Below are 14,874 nucleotides of genomic sequence, written 5' to 3' on the forward strand. Positions count from 1 at the left end.
GTAAACCTCATTAGCAGAGAGGGCTTTGAAATAAATGCTTCAGAGCCATTATTTCAATACTCATCATTTCTTAAGCACTGTTGAAAAGGAGCAGACTTGTCTGTCTGTTTGGTTGACTGTGTTCCAATTACTAGATGTTACACGCCGATGATCCAATTATCTCAAGATATATCACACGCTAAAAAAGCCTCATCATTTTCCTTTTTGAAACATGTGAGAATATTCTGATATGTGAAAAGAGGTGTCAGTATGAATTGTAAATTTCTTCATGGTGCTTTTTTTCCCCCTCTGACATGACAAATGCATCATTTTATTTGACTGAGATACAGGCCGGGTCAGCCACTGCTTTTAAAAATCTTTTTTCTTTGAAATCCATTATGCTGCGCTGCACATTCACTGCACTGTGGGGCTGTGAAACCTGTCCCTTCATCCAGAGGGGGCGCTGTCGAGCAGTGCAGCAAGAGATCCCTTGCCGACAAAACTCCTCTCTTCCTGGGGAATGCTGTGGTTAATTATGCTCCGCCTTCTGGAACTCCACAGTCAAAACTGCAACTGTCAGGGTTTTATCAGGGCCATATGGGACCAATCACCTCAGCTGGACATGCCATGCCTGATCACGTTGAATCCCTTTCCATATTCTTTATTAATGATAAGCTAAATATGGATTAATCAAAAATTAGCAGCAGCTAAATATGGATGAATCAGGAATTGGCAGCAGTTGTGATGTTCAGGATTATCCTTAATATCACTGGACAGTGTTGGGGCATCTACATTTCTAGTGTGTGCTAGATCTCTGGCTGCAGTGTTTGAAATTCAGTATGGGTCTAGGTATAGGTTCCAGTAATTAACAAGCCTTGACATTGCTTCAGTTCAAAGAGGCTGCTTGTTTTCTGGGAGTTGACGGGGCACAGCTCCCCTCCTGCCCTTCTCTTCACATTTAAGTGAACCTTTAATGAACTCAAATAGTGGAAGCAAAGCTTTGATGGCTACCATCAAAGACTGGGAGGCTGGCGATCCCTACTGTTTCAGCCCTTTCCTTTATAATGCACTATAAGCACTAAATGCTGTTCTTTATCCACTAAAAAGACAGTAATCTCACAATCTCCACTTTCCCTTTCCTGTTGTGTGGGTGATTACTAGTAGGCCTTCACTTGTTCACAAATATTAAACACTCAGCAGCAATGATCCTCTTTATTTAGAGGAAGATTAATGCAAACGTCTCTTGGATTCAATGTCACATTACTGCATTTCAAATGTGCGCTGCCAAGTAATGATAAAAATATTTTCATTGAAAATAAATACTGAAATGTATGCTAATAATAGCCACAGACACAATATTGCTAGCGATACTGTCCTGAACCACGCGGCAAAAGAATCCAGCATGAAATAAAAAAAAATAGATTGCACAATAAAATGGTTTAGTGAACTTGGCAGAGGAGAAGATACACAGCACTGTCTTGCCTCGTCCTTTACATCCAGAGGACACCGCATACTCCTGTCTACTCTAGCTGAACCCCCGCCCCCCCCCATCCCCCCCAGTGTATACAGGTGTGAGTGCACATGTGCATACAAAAGCAGCACTTCCATTTTCAACTCACCTGCGAACGGCAGTCTGAGCCGCCCGTGATTCAGAGCTTGAAGCTGCTTGGTGAGCGAACCTTGGTCTCTCAGGGGCCCAGTCCTGTTCCCTTTTAACCAATCTATCAATCATTATTTTCTATTTACCCATTTACAAACAATTAACCATTCAGCACATTGCAATGGACATTGTCCAGGGGGAGTGGTGAGCACCAAAAGAACAGAAGATCTGCCTGGAGCAGTAGACATTAGACTGACTGAGCACCCTCCTCCAGACGTGATTGGTTCAACTCCAGCTTCATGCCTGCCTCCTACCTGATAGTACCACTGGTTGGCCTTCCAACTCATCTCTAGTCATTAATAGAGTCATCCTTGCCTGGCTTCAATTACATACTGACATCATGTACAGTACTGTTATTTTTATGTTGATTATACATTATTACATAATCAGCCTTTTTGCAATTAGCTGGTGCCAGCCAGCGGCAGATGGGCTTCTCTTCAGAGTCAGGTTCCTCTCAAGATTTCATCCTATTAGCAGCCAGGGAGTTTTTCCTTGCCACTATCACCCTAGGATTGCTCTTGGGGGGGTTCAAGCTCAGGTCTCTGTAAAGCTGCTTTGTGACAATTCCCTTTGTAAAAAGTGCCATACAAATAAAATTGAATTGAATTGAATACATTAGAGCCAATGTGCTAGCAAAACAGGAAAATGATTCCCTTACCCTTTCAAAGGCGAACAAAGTGAACCAGAAAATGACGGGAGGAGGAAAGCTCAAAGACAAACAAAGGATAGCTAAAGCGCAAACAATCGCTCCTGTTCGCCGCGGTGCGTTCACTCTCGTGCGCTCTAATTCTTCTCAGAGAAAGCGCAATGGGAGTGAAAGAGTAGTCAGGCACTGCAAAGGAACCGCTGCCAGAGAAATATTTTGCATGGCCCCAATGCCTCTTTTGTCACTCTGTGAATCAGCAGGTCCAGCCATTTACACCACAAACCCCCGCATCCTTTTCTTTAATGTCCTCACACGAGAGGCTGATCATCCAAAGTGAGGATTTGATGACGGGTTTATTTCGCTTCACACCACGGGCCATGTCTCTGTCTCGCTAAATCCAGTATATTAGCAGGACAAGCCAACTCAGTAGCCCCGCTATCTGCTTTTTCCACAAGAAGCAATTAAATAATTTTATTATTGTGTTTGATGAGCCACGTGATTCTATTCAGCCATACGCTTGTTGACAAGACCTGCTCTGTAGAGACCTCCCTCTCTCATACGGCTCCCACCCAGGACTGCTTCCATCAAAGATGGGGAAACGGTACTTCCTGTGACAGAGGAAGTGTCCTGGTCTGTACCCTTCCCAGCCGCGGAACCTTATCGCCCAGTAGCGGCGTTCCGCAAGGCCATCTGTCCCAGGGTGGTAGGACACAACATGCTCTTTTCCCCGTAATGCCCAACACTGTGTAGACACAGATCACTAATGAATATCCTCCTCGACTTCCACGGTGCCCAAGCCGGCCCCCTGGGTCCATTGCAAGGCATGTAAAAGAGGTTTTAATTATAGGCATGGGGATGAACCAGAAGGACCGAAAGTACTACAGTAATTAATCACGACCATGTAAATGAAGAGCCAAAAAACTATTCTGCTTTGCAATTCCGGCAAAGGTTTCAGTGTCCTAGTGTCCTCAGTGAGACAATGCATGGTTTACCTATGCTGTTAGTCATCATGCTAGCAGGAAGGTGTTTGTGATATTATTTCTTAGAAAATTAGCTCTTTCTGTGAAGAAAATAAGTTTCTCCCCCCATTTTGGAACATCCACTCGAAACTTTAGGCTATTTCTGTAACTGTCACTGGTGTGTGTACGAATATTGGAAGTCTGCTGCTATGTTTTTTTTTTTTTTTCTGTGCAATTCACCAACCGAGCTGTGCAGTTTCTGTTGGCAGAGGACTGTGAAGCGTGCACAGCTGGTACAGGTAGATATGGCATGTGTCGCTATTGGGTGGTGAGGCAGGGGATATCTGCCAATTGAAACCCTCCCTTGCGAGGTGATGGCATGGCCTAGATTTTTAAATCACCAAATCTTAACTGAATACAGAACTAAAAAGCCCCTTAGTACCTTTTTTATTATATTTGTACATCCCTCTTGTATTTATAGACTTCTTTTGGTCTGTTCTATTAAACGTAAGATTCTGGGAGGATCATCTTGACACTTGTATTTTCAGGTAGACAATTTTTCCACAGTTTATGGCTCCTCAGACAATTTTTCCACAGTTCATGAATCTTGTACTTTTATCATTCTCATTTATTGTCAGGGCTGAAGGACAATAGAGGTTTATTATTTCATATGTGTTTGACTCTCTATGAATGAACAAGAAAATGACTTCTAATGACTTCTCTCGCTGCCCACATGCACACAGAAGGTGGACTGTGCACACTACAGTCTGTGAACTCACTGGGTGAATCACCACAGTTCTTGGCTTGAGAGAACTGGACAGACCATTCCTGGTTCAGGACTTAGACTTTGAGTTTGCACCGCAGATCGTGCAAGATGGATGTCTTCAGAGAGGCCTGCTTCCTGGCTATACCCAACATGCAGCCTCTTCTCTCTTCAGAAAAGCATCTGTCCCCTCTGTCATCATCAGCTCAGCTCTGTCATTCAGATTTGACATTTATGACCTGTTTGGGATCAAACCGGGACCACCCCGCACCCCCCCTAAAAAAAAAAGAAAAAAAAAAGACAAACAGAAGATGAGCCTTGCCCTGCCCAAGCCCAAGACCTGAGTGGTCTCTGAGCTGCCTGGACTCTTATCCATCTGCCTCACCCTAACAGCACGGCTCCTCTTTTGTTACCCAGGACCCTTTCTGCCACCTTGGCTGGATCAACATTTGAACTGAAAGCGTCAACATCCATGGGCTCTCGCTGCAGATTACTCCTTAATGCGATATTTGGAATTGAGCACGGCTCTAGGACACATCCCTTCACTGAATGTATGATATGATGCAATTTCTAATGTTAGAGGAAGGACTTTTGGAGTGTCATTGGGGAGAATCTGCGCATTGCAAAGTCACAAGAAATGTGTCTCCTTATCGATCTCATATATTATGAATATTCTGTCTTTGACTTGGCTTAGTCTTTTGATTCATCTAGCCTCATGGTGGCAAAAGCAAAGCAAGGCTTCAAATGTCAGTGAAGGCATTAAATTAAAATACTAATTTATTTTCTGTCCATTCATGAAAACCTGTCTTTGACAAAAGTTTTATTATTCAGATCTCTGGGCTTCACTTGGAGTATTTAATACTATATTCTTCATGAAACATACGTAATGCTTTCACATGTGATGTTAAATACTTGTAAGGCATTCATGTTCAATAGTAGGATTCGAGCCGTAAAATGCTGTTCTGTTTGCTAATGTTGGACAGAGGGTCTACTATGTGAACATTTTTTAATAAACATATCCAATCTTAATTAAAAATAGTTGAGGTGTTGCTGACTGAGCATGCTGTGGAGACACATGTATGTTAAGAGCTTACTGGTAAATTATAAAGGCAGGCAAAAATTTGTGGTCTGTTGGATGCCTGCCCAGTTGTCAGCTGTCAGGACTTCAGTGTCTGAAAACTGATATAATCTAGATGGGGTGTGCTCCTTTCTCCAGCGAACGTTTACTTCCTCAAATGCTGGATGATGCTCTTACATCCTAAAAAATTGTGTCCCACAGTGATGATGTCATGCATCTCCCTTTGAGGTCCAGGGCTGCATTTGCTTCCCACAGCCTTTCAAAATACTGTGAATGTGTTGCTCGTGAACGTGTGAATAACTTTGTGACTTTTTGCAGCAATCTTCACTGGTAGTTTGGTCCAGCCTGGTGTGTTGGCAATCGCAGTGGTAACTGCTGCTGACTGGAGGTTAATTAAGGACTGGATTTGGAAGGCCAATCTCTACAGAATCCCTGCAGGGCATAGGCAATACTGTGGACATGAACTCTGCATATTGAAACAATGTAATATATTCAAAATGAAGTTTATTGGCATTACATTCACTATCTGTATACCTACATTACATATCTCGTAAAATTTTAGCTATGCAGTATAGTGGTTGAGTACTTGTTCATACAATGTTCATACATTTTTGGTATTATTGATTTATTATTATTTTATGAGGCAACACCACAAAGACGTGTAGACTGTACCCTACTTGGAAATTGTTTGAACTGGACATTGATTTCTGCTTGATGGTTGTGTCTGCCGATATTTCACATTACTGGAGTTGTGTCTAGGCTCATCTCGCCAGTCAGGTTATAATCATTGCATCTGTAGCTATTTGTGGTCTGTCTCAGCTTTGTATCTCTGACAAAACAATATTATGTTATCTAGTGGTTCTTTTACTCTATCTCACAATGCAAACCATAACATACAGTATGCATAGTCGAACATACGTATCCATGCACATGCTGACCATACGGACTTAATTGCTTTTCATTTCACAAGCCTCTTATCTTGTCTTGAAGAAGGGTGTCAGATAAGCTTTTCACTGTGCCTTACAGATTATACTCTTTTATGTTTTCCAATAAATCTTAATTCCACACCACAGCACAACATAAAAGCATCTTGGCAATCTGTCGTTAGATGACATAAGTAAATTATCCGGGTTTTCTTCAGACAATCTGCCAGAAAAGTGTTACAACCTCTGTACTTATGAATTCCCATATGAAAAAAGGAAAACAGAAAAAATATGGGCTTTATATTTTCTATCATAATGGTAAGTGATGCTAGAAATAAATCCCAAGGTCTGCGATAGCAAATGTAGCTGTTACTGAATGAAAAAAACCCATTTACATTAAGGGAGGGCAGCTGTAATCTACAGCAATATACACTGTTCTAGCTCTCCCCGTGCAGGGTTCACACTGGGGAACACTGCTTTGATAGAAATAAATGGTACAAGCGATGCAGTTGCTGCTGTACCCTTGGGTCCTCTGTATGAAGGACTTCACTTTTGTGGTTCATGAATTTCATCAGTGCGTGGAAATGACATCATCTTCTTCCCCGATGACAGTCAGTTAAATGCTACAGACTCCGTCATAACAGGCCTATTTCCAAGCATCGTAGATGTTAAGTACCCCTTCTGATGGGAGAAATAAAATGCAACAGATTATGATAGAATCATTTTTAAAAAATCATGCCAAGCTGTTCGTTAGGTATGGTTGGCAAAAGTCTTTTCTGTAGGTGAGTTTAATTAAAATACCAGCTTTGTCTCATTCCAAGCAGAAGGAGCTACTGTGTGCTGTGAAATATGTGCCAGCATTTCCATAAACATACCTTCACCTGTCACCCAACAAATATAGATATTAAACTGTAATTTAAATTCTTATACATAGGGTGACCTCTTTTCCTGATAGCAATCATCAGTCGTGACTCATTGAGTAGGAGACAATAGGCCTTAGACCTCAGATTAGAAGAGGCCAACAGTCACTTAATGCAGATCTTGTAGAAATACTGCAAATGAGGAGTTTTATAGCAGCAACGAGGAGCAGGATTTATCCACCTCAACCTCTCTTCTAACCTCCCTTTCCCGCCCAGTGTGATCTTCACCAGGAAATGAGGCGAATTACAGCAATGCCCTTTAATATACATCAAGGAAAGTGCCATCTGACCAGTGAACGCATTCCTCGGGGCCTATAATTCTGTAGGTTTGTCTCCACGCTCTCATCTTTCGTCGGAAGACAGATCTTGTACACCTTCCCCGGGTGTTTATCTCGCGAACTGCTATGTGATTTATAGCTCAATGTCTTTTAAGAATCCTTGTTGTCGAAAGCTTGTTTGCTGTCGCGCCTTTCTGTCCTAGCAGGGAGTGATTTGTTCTTTGTTGTAAGGCATTGTATTTTGAAACCGACGAGTTTGCCAGACACCTTGAGTGAAGGCATCAGCCAAATCAATAGACAGCGTGAAGTGGTGGAGGGAGACAATCTGCCTCAGACCCTTTTGTTAGCATAACCACCTATCCCACCTGCTAATTCTCAAAACATTTTGCTCATTTATGACGTGAGTCCCTCTCTTGCTGATTTTATTTGAATTCTTTCCTTTTGTAATTCTGATGTCTGTGCTGTAACTGAGAAATGAATGGCTTGAAAGTCAATAGTGGCTTTACTTAAGAACCAGTTCCTCCACTGGTATGGTATGATGCATTCTTCTTCATTTAGCTGTCTTAATTAAGTAGATGAAAAAATATTGCAATGCATCCTTTTTGTAGTTAGCTTTTTGTAGTTAATCATTTTTTAATGTCATTCATGTTCGACATTTGTGTCATTTTATATATATGCAGTGGATTACCCATAATTTCCTCCATTTATATCAAATTAAATTCAATTTACTATTCAGCGGAGGGGATAACCAACCTCATAAATGAAATAAGCCCTTTTTTTTTTAATGAGCGCAGATGGTCTGAGAAATTCAATGGTGGAGTTCCCAGAATCGCATCTTTGCTCAGACGCCCTTCCTTCAAGCCAAAGCACCTGATGAGTTTCCTTTAAACGCGTTATCCGTCCAGGTCGAGTGTGTTTGTGTGCGCGCGCGGCGGTGGCAGACAGCAGAAGGGCTGGTGCTAGGCCCGGCGGTGCTGGCTGGCTGCCCACCGGAGCGGGGTGCCGAGCAGCCGCGCGGTCTCAGTGGCAGCTGTGGCGGTGGCGGTGGCGGTGGCGGGGGGGCAGCGAGCGGCGAGCTCGGTCACGCCATTCCCCTCCGCCGATCCCTCTCATTGCCTCCGTCCTGTTTTTCTCTTTCAGCGGTTTACCTCTGCAAAAGAACAATGCAAAACAAAGCCCGGCTGGAGCTCGCCGACTACGAGGCTGTAAGGCTCCTCCCCTGAAACTGCACTAACAGCCACTGTGTTAGCTGATCCGTCCATCATGTCATATTGCCTATGTACATTATGTTCATATGACATTCATTATAACCTATAAACAGCAGATCTATGCACTGTGTACATGATGCATAATATCTTAATATCTAAAATTATAATATATGATCTTTTTTAAATCTCATGTACGTTTAATGTGACATTCTCGTTAGCATGAAACAAGAATATGAGTGAAGATGAAAATTTGGAGTTTGTCACATATTGTAGCACATTACCGTATGAAAAATTATTATATGTAATTGCATGTGTTGTCCATTTTAAAATGATAAAGCCAATGTTTGAACAAATTGCAGGAGGTGTTTTAAAGTCCTTTGAAGGTCAATCAAGATGTGTCTTTAGGTAAACTGCTCTCACCTGTCCTCCTTGTGCTGTTTTAGGAGAGCCTAGCAAGGCTACAGAGAGCATTCGCTCGGAAATGGGAGTTTATATTTATGCAAGCGGAAGCACAGGCAAAGTAAGTGAGCGCCGTGTGAGAGCTGATTGGCTGACAGGGTTCCAGCCGTGCAGAGAGAGAATACTGTGTAATTGCTCAAATGTGCATTCTGTTCTGCATCAACCTCTGTTCGAACTTTATTCTCTTCTGTTGAGAGACTAGGCTGTATAATCATGCTCATTCTTTCATACTATTCTCAAAGTAGTACACTCCTGGTAATTTAAAATGCTGTCAAGGTTATTCTTTCAGGTCATTTTTTTTTTGTTTTGTGCAGAGTTGACAAGAAAAGAGACAAAATCGAAAGAAAAATACTTGACAGTCAAGAAAGAGCCTTTTGGGACGTACACAGACCAGTGGTAAGTCATTTTTCCCCATTACTGGTGTCCAACTGTAGTCCAAAAACCTGGAACTGAACTGCAGAATGCATTATGTGCATCATTATGTGCATGAGAGACCAGCTGCGTTGCTGTGTGGCGGGATTGATGGGGCATTGGTTAGGGGCCAGGCGTCATGTGGTGAAGGCACGATTAATGAAACGGGGAAGCGGGGAGGCGGGACGGGAGAGATTGACCTTGCCTGCTCCTCACGGGGCTGACGGGACATGGTCGGCCAGCCCCTGCTTGTCCTGACTGCGCTCCCCCCTGTTTGAGCGGAGAGAGCGATGGGTAGTTCTGCAGTGCTGTCTGTGCACAGTGTGCCTCCCTCCTGCATTGACAGGCACAGAGCAGATTGGCTTTTTCAGACCCTCGATCCTGGCCTGCCGTTATCTTACTTAAACTGCTTTCGCCGGAATGGGAATTTGCGTGTTAGCGGGTGAGCGCAGGCACGTATGCGTGCGGGCACATGCGTCCTCCACATTTACAATGCAGAATTCTCCGCATACAATGCTTTTTAGGCCGGCAGACTGTATGACTGAAGATTGATCCAGCTCTGTGGCTTCTTATTGATTTTACACAGCACCCATTTTCCCTTCTTGAACATTAATCGAGAATTTTCTTGGAATGTAATTGGAGTGTGTTTTCAAAGAGTATTTTTTTTTTATTTTTATAACAGAGGATTTAAAAAAATGAAGCTTTTGCTTGGTTGGAAAATACTAAAGGCTTCATTTACCAATTACTGCCAAGGCCTTAAATGATGGCTAATGACCAATAGTTGAATCAAGGCTGGCTTCTTTTGTTCAATTATAGCCTGTGATGCGAAGATAATTACTGTAATCCTTTAATGTCATTGAATGGTTGTCTGCAAACATACTGCTCGCACCTTTATTTTTGCCTGCACTTTGACATTAATAACCTTCTTGGAAATTTACAATTGTAATTTTTTGAAAATCGGGAATGGCTCCTCATGTAATTAGCAAGGGCTGTGTTGCTACTGATAAAGGACTGCGTTTACCATGCTGAGATTGCACCGTGGAATTTACACTGCACAGGCGTAGAATAGGTTCTTTCCTGGGATTGCTTGCGCATGCGCCCGTGTGCATTCACATTAACGTGGTATAACTGCAGGGAACGAAAAAGGAAATATCATTCTCCCCAGACCGTTCATATGCGGCGTATCTGTAAGCTAAAAAATTTGAAGCCCTTAATAGACACAGTATCATGTGCGATGCTTTTTGGTTGTGAGCTCGTTTGTGTTCCATGTCCTTGTCAGTCTTACGGCCCTCTGCACTCATTAGCTCATTAGCACTCAGTGGGGAATAGTGTGTCAGTGTGTGGTCGATGGAGTTTTAAATTGGAGTCTGCTTTGCTTATGAGATCAGCTTGTGCGCTGTAAATTGGAAATGGCAGATTCAATTCTGGCGCAAACAATTTAACAAGCTTGACTTACAGTTCCATCATATTTCTAAATCCTCGTCCCCCTGTTGTAGAACATAGCTCTGACAAGTTATGAGCACCGCCATTTTCTTCAAATTGCATATATTCTAAGTGGCAGTTGATGATGTCATGGAAAAATTTGTTAACTTTTTTCTGCACAGGAATCTAAAAGACTAAATTCCAATGACACATCTTCTTGCTGGTATATAATAATATTATAATAAAAGTGTGACCAAAGGCATCTGTGTACACTGAAACACTAATTGTTTTCTCAATCAGGGAAAAGCCAGTGCATTTGAATATTATGTAAGAAAAGCTAACCTTGCTTTTTAGAAGATTGTCAGGTCATATTTAGGCTGTTTTTTCATTTTTCATTTTGTGTCTCACAATTGAATTTTTTTTTTTTTTAAAACAGTCCAAATCACAATACAATATACAATATGTAAATTGATAGAAAATAGACCTTACCACACAAATAGTTTCAGTTATTTGTTATCACTGATGATGCCACACACTCCATAATAGAATCTAAAGAGTCTGGTGAATAACTGTGCATTTCAGATGAGAGGTCTTGCCCACCTTTAGTTGTCTAATGATGTAGTGGAAGTTTCAACATTATTCAGTTACAATCACGTAGCACAGATATCTGTATTTCGAAATAAGCTCAGACTATAGATTCAGGAGGAAGAGTGGTGTTACTTCATACAAATAAATACAGAATAAAGAATGTTTTACTCGTTGCCTTTGCTGCAGAGTATGCTCTCACTTTGGCTTCCAGATTCTTCCCCTTCTCAAAATAAAAACTGTGAAATGAATGGTGTTAACATTTACCCTTTAAGATATTTTAGGCAAAGTATAAGCAGATCCCAGAGAACAGCCCTGAATAGAAATACGACTCTTTGAAGGTCTTCTTCCTTCTTTCATCTCTGGTGATTCCTTTTCTGATTGGTTTGGTGTGCCTGAGGCACTGTGGGAAATGTTTAATGCATTAAATGCACTCTCCGTGTTTAGACATACGTGAGCGAGCTCTATGTGACTCAATTGCATTACGGAGCATGCCTGGAAACGAGTGCATCTGGCACCGTGATTTCTTTCTTTTTAAAAAAAAAAAAAAAAAGAAAGAAGTGGACAGCCTGTCCTCCTTTTGTATTTATTTATTTTTTTACTCGGATGGGGAAAGCAAACAGGGCAACAGATAGAGATGGGATCGCGGCACAGAAGGCACAGCGACAGGGAGTCAAACCCCCCAACCGCACAAGGGAATTTGTGTATGGCTTAAGGGTCGGCTGACCTACAGACTGCTCCGCACGTCTTCCACGGCGCTACGGTTTCTGCTCTGGCATGCCAGCAAAAGCAAAACACAACACGCACGGCCAGCTAGCGGAATTTCGCTCCATCATGTCATCGGGAATAGCAATGCGTTTGCAAACAGCTGACCGTTTCCTGAATTAATTAGCCGTCTGCACGGTGACTGCTTCACTGCAAAATGTGGGCTCTTAGAATATAGAGAATCTCTGTTTGATTACCAATTCAGTGTCATAAATGTTTTTTTTTTTTTGAAGAGAGCACTGTGTCCCCAATAGAACTGGTCTTGATATCAAAAGGATTTATTTATATATTACGTCAATTATATATTTATCATTGCCAAATCAGCAATCATGGTGATTTGTGTGTTTAATTTGTTGATTCTTGATTTTTTAATGGGGAATGCTGCTGTTTGTACTGGGAAATATGGGTAGTTATCAAAAGTTGATAGTTTTCTTTTTTCATCATACATAAATATGCAAAATGCCCTTTTTTGATCTGATCATACTCCCAGGAATTATGCAATGGCTTACAATATTATACAATAGCATAAATATGCAAATGTATGTGTGTATGCACAAAGCTTTTTAACTTTTTGAATTTATGCTGAATTTTTCACCGACACATTGCTTAAATGTTCAAATTGGTACTATAATTAAGATAAACAATCTGTCAAATACAATTGCACCAACAATAGTCTGGTTGTACATTCAAATTTGTCCAAGGTAAACATGCTGGGGAAGCTTGCTGCATGAAATGAAGCTTGAATAATTCATGATATCTTATGAAAATTACATGCCAGTAAGAATGCAAAAATGCTCATAAGATTTTGTTCCCTGTAGTTTCATTAGTGTGGCACAGTGAGGGAGAGACAATTTTTTTTTGTACAAGGAAAGAACATTCAATTTAATGAACACGGATGCATAATGAAAATATCTGAACAATAGCCAGAGATATGTTTCTCCCGAAAATGAATATTTTATTACATCAACTGACTTGAGTTCATTCAATTTAATGAAGGTTGTTTTAGGTTATGATTAAAGAGGCAATATCTTGAGTCATCAATGCTACACCAGTTTCCATCAGGATGATGGAATAATCAGCATGTATTGAACTAAAATACACTTTTAAAAGTGGAGTAAAACTTCTTTCATCTAAGGAATCTTTAAAATCTTCCACAGCCAGGGAGTGTATAATACATTAATGGAAAAAATTATATTTATCTATTTGTTTTGTTGATGATTTTTCCAGAGCAGCTTACAATTCAGTGCTGTCTTGGCATGATACATACAGTGCAAGAGATGGTTAGTAGCATTTCTGTGATTAATCCATTAACTTTGAAAGAGTGCTGGAAAGTGTGCCTGTGGACACATCCCAACGTTATCACCAAAGAAACCTTCACATCACATGGCAGAGAAAAGGCTTTCTGTAACAGTGAACCACAGAGCCGCTGTAGGATCAACCATTTAGGAAGCCGCAGAAGCAACATGGCCTGGGCTCACGCTAACTTACACGTGCTGTTATATATAGACAAAATGAGCTGTGAAGTGGAATGAAGTAATTTGTTAAGGCAAGGCGGAATATAAATAGAATTCTGGATTATCAGGTGTACAGAAGTGTAGGCGGCTTATTTATTCGTCTTGATCATTATTAGTCACTCGATTACTTACAAAATAAATGAGTGCATGCTGTGCTCCTTTGGAAATGTCTATTCAGATAGCAACTAGATGACTCACATATCTTGGATGGACCCTTCGAATGCTATCTCTGTCTATTTGTGATTGCATTAAAAAAATGGCTTTTTACTCAGATTTCTAATTGTGGTGAAACCACAGTCACAGCCATCTTGCAGAGTTCTATAGAATATGCACTGGAAAATGTTGGAGAAATTGGAGACATTTTTAAGTGAATTCTGAAGCAATTCAACTTGGCCTGCTTTCAATTGTCCTAGTATTTTTAAAGTACAGGTTCTGTGTAGCCTACAACAGCACAGAGCTATCAAAACTCAGTGTCCCTTCCAGCCTATGCTTGTAGAACTGAGCGGTCCTCCCATGATGCTTTGAGGACCATGGAAACAGGAGTGTGTTATTGGCTGGAGGGCACCAGCGTGTTGTCCTCAGCAACTGTTGCTTATCATCGCATTAAAAAAAAAAAAAACTTAATGAAGCCATGTTAATGGTTGATGCTGTATTACAGACTTAAAAAGAAAAGTACATCTCCCGTAGGACACCTTGTACCATCACAGTTGCTGACCAGTGAAAAAAATATGCCCAGGGTAACTGCCATGTCTCAGTTATCTCCTGCCACCACACACACATTGGGCCTGTTAGGCCGCATCCATCACCCTTCAACGCCAAACAAAGACACTCTATCCATGCCATTACACCGGGCAGGAAGGAGCCCCGCTTCGCACTCGATTGATTTATGGATCTGTGTGGCCAGGTCTGAGCTGCTCAACGTAAAGAGATGGTGATTTATAGGAATGCCTGCTTGTGTTAGAAGTGTACTTATCAGGCCCTGCTCTGAATTCACTGCTGTGAGGCTCAGTGACATGGCGTTGTGGGAATCGGTGTACCGACTAGCAGCAATCATCAGAATGATAACTGTTTTCTCATGCCCCTACTTGTTCTAGGTCTGGTACTTTATTTAAATTTTTGGGAGTACATTTTTAGTTTTCTGTGAAAAGCTGGTTTAATTGCGAACCTTTTCATGAACCGGTGACCGTGTCTTTTACTGTGATTTTTAGCCCGGCTGCGTGAACACAACGGAAGCCGATATCAAAAAATCCTCCAGAATGAAGCAGCCCCACAAAACAAGAAAGGTACGGTATGAACCATCCCGC

At 41.4% G+C, this 14,874-nt stretch overlaps 1 protein-coding gene across 4 annotated transcripts in view; it reads left to right on the forward strand.

Annotated features, from left to right (window-relative positions):
- The window catches only part of rgs7b (regulator of G protein signaling 7b), a 73,218-nt gene that overhangs the window by 50,558 nt on the left and 7,786 nt on the right, over positions 1 to 14,874 (forward strand). For all 4 annotated transcript variants that reach the window (XR_010328113.1, XR_010328117.1, XM_064320475.1 and 1 more), the window contains exons 7-10: positions 8,347 to 8,411; positions 8,858 to 8,934; positions 9,188 to 9,269; positions 14,779 to 14,853. Coding sequence is in view for 2 of the 4 variants with exons in the window: in XM_064320475.1 (XP_064176545.1) it covers positions 8,347 to 8,411; positions 8,858 to 8,934; positions 9,188 to 9,269; positions 14,779 to 14,853 (299 nt within the window). In the remaining 2 variants the exon portion in view is untranslated. The remainder of the gene's footprint in view (positions 1 to 8,346; positions 8,412 to 8,857; positions 8,935 to 9,187; positions 9,270 to 14,778; positions 14,854 to 14,874) is intronic.

This window comes from Anguilla rostrata, chromosome 2, assembly GCF_018555375.3.
Source record: "Anguilla rostrata isolate EN2019 chromosome 2, ASM1855537v3, whole genome shotgun sequence".
NCBI lineage: Eukaryota > Metazoa > Chordata > Actinopteri > Anguilliformes > Anguillidae > Anguilla > Anguilla rostrata.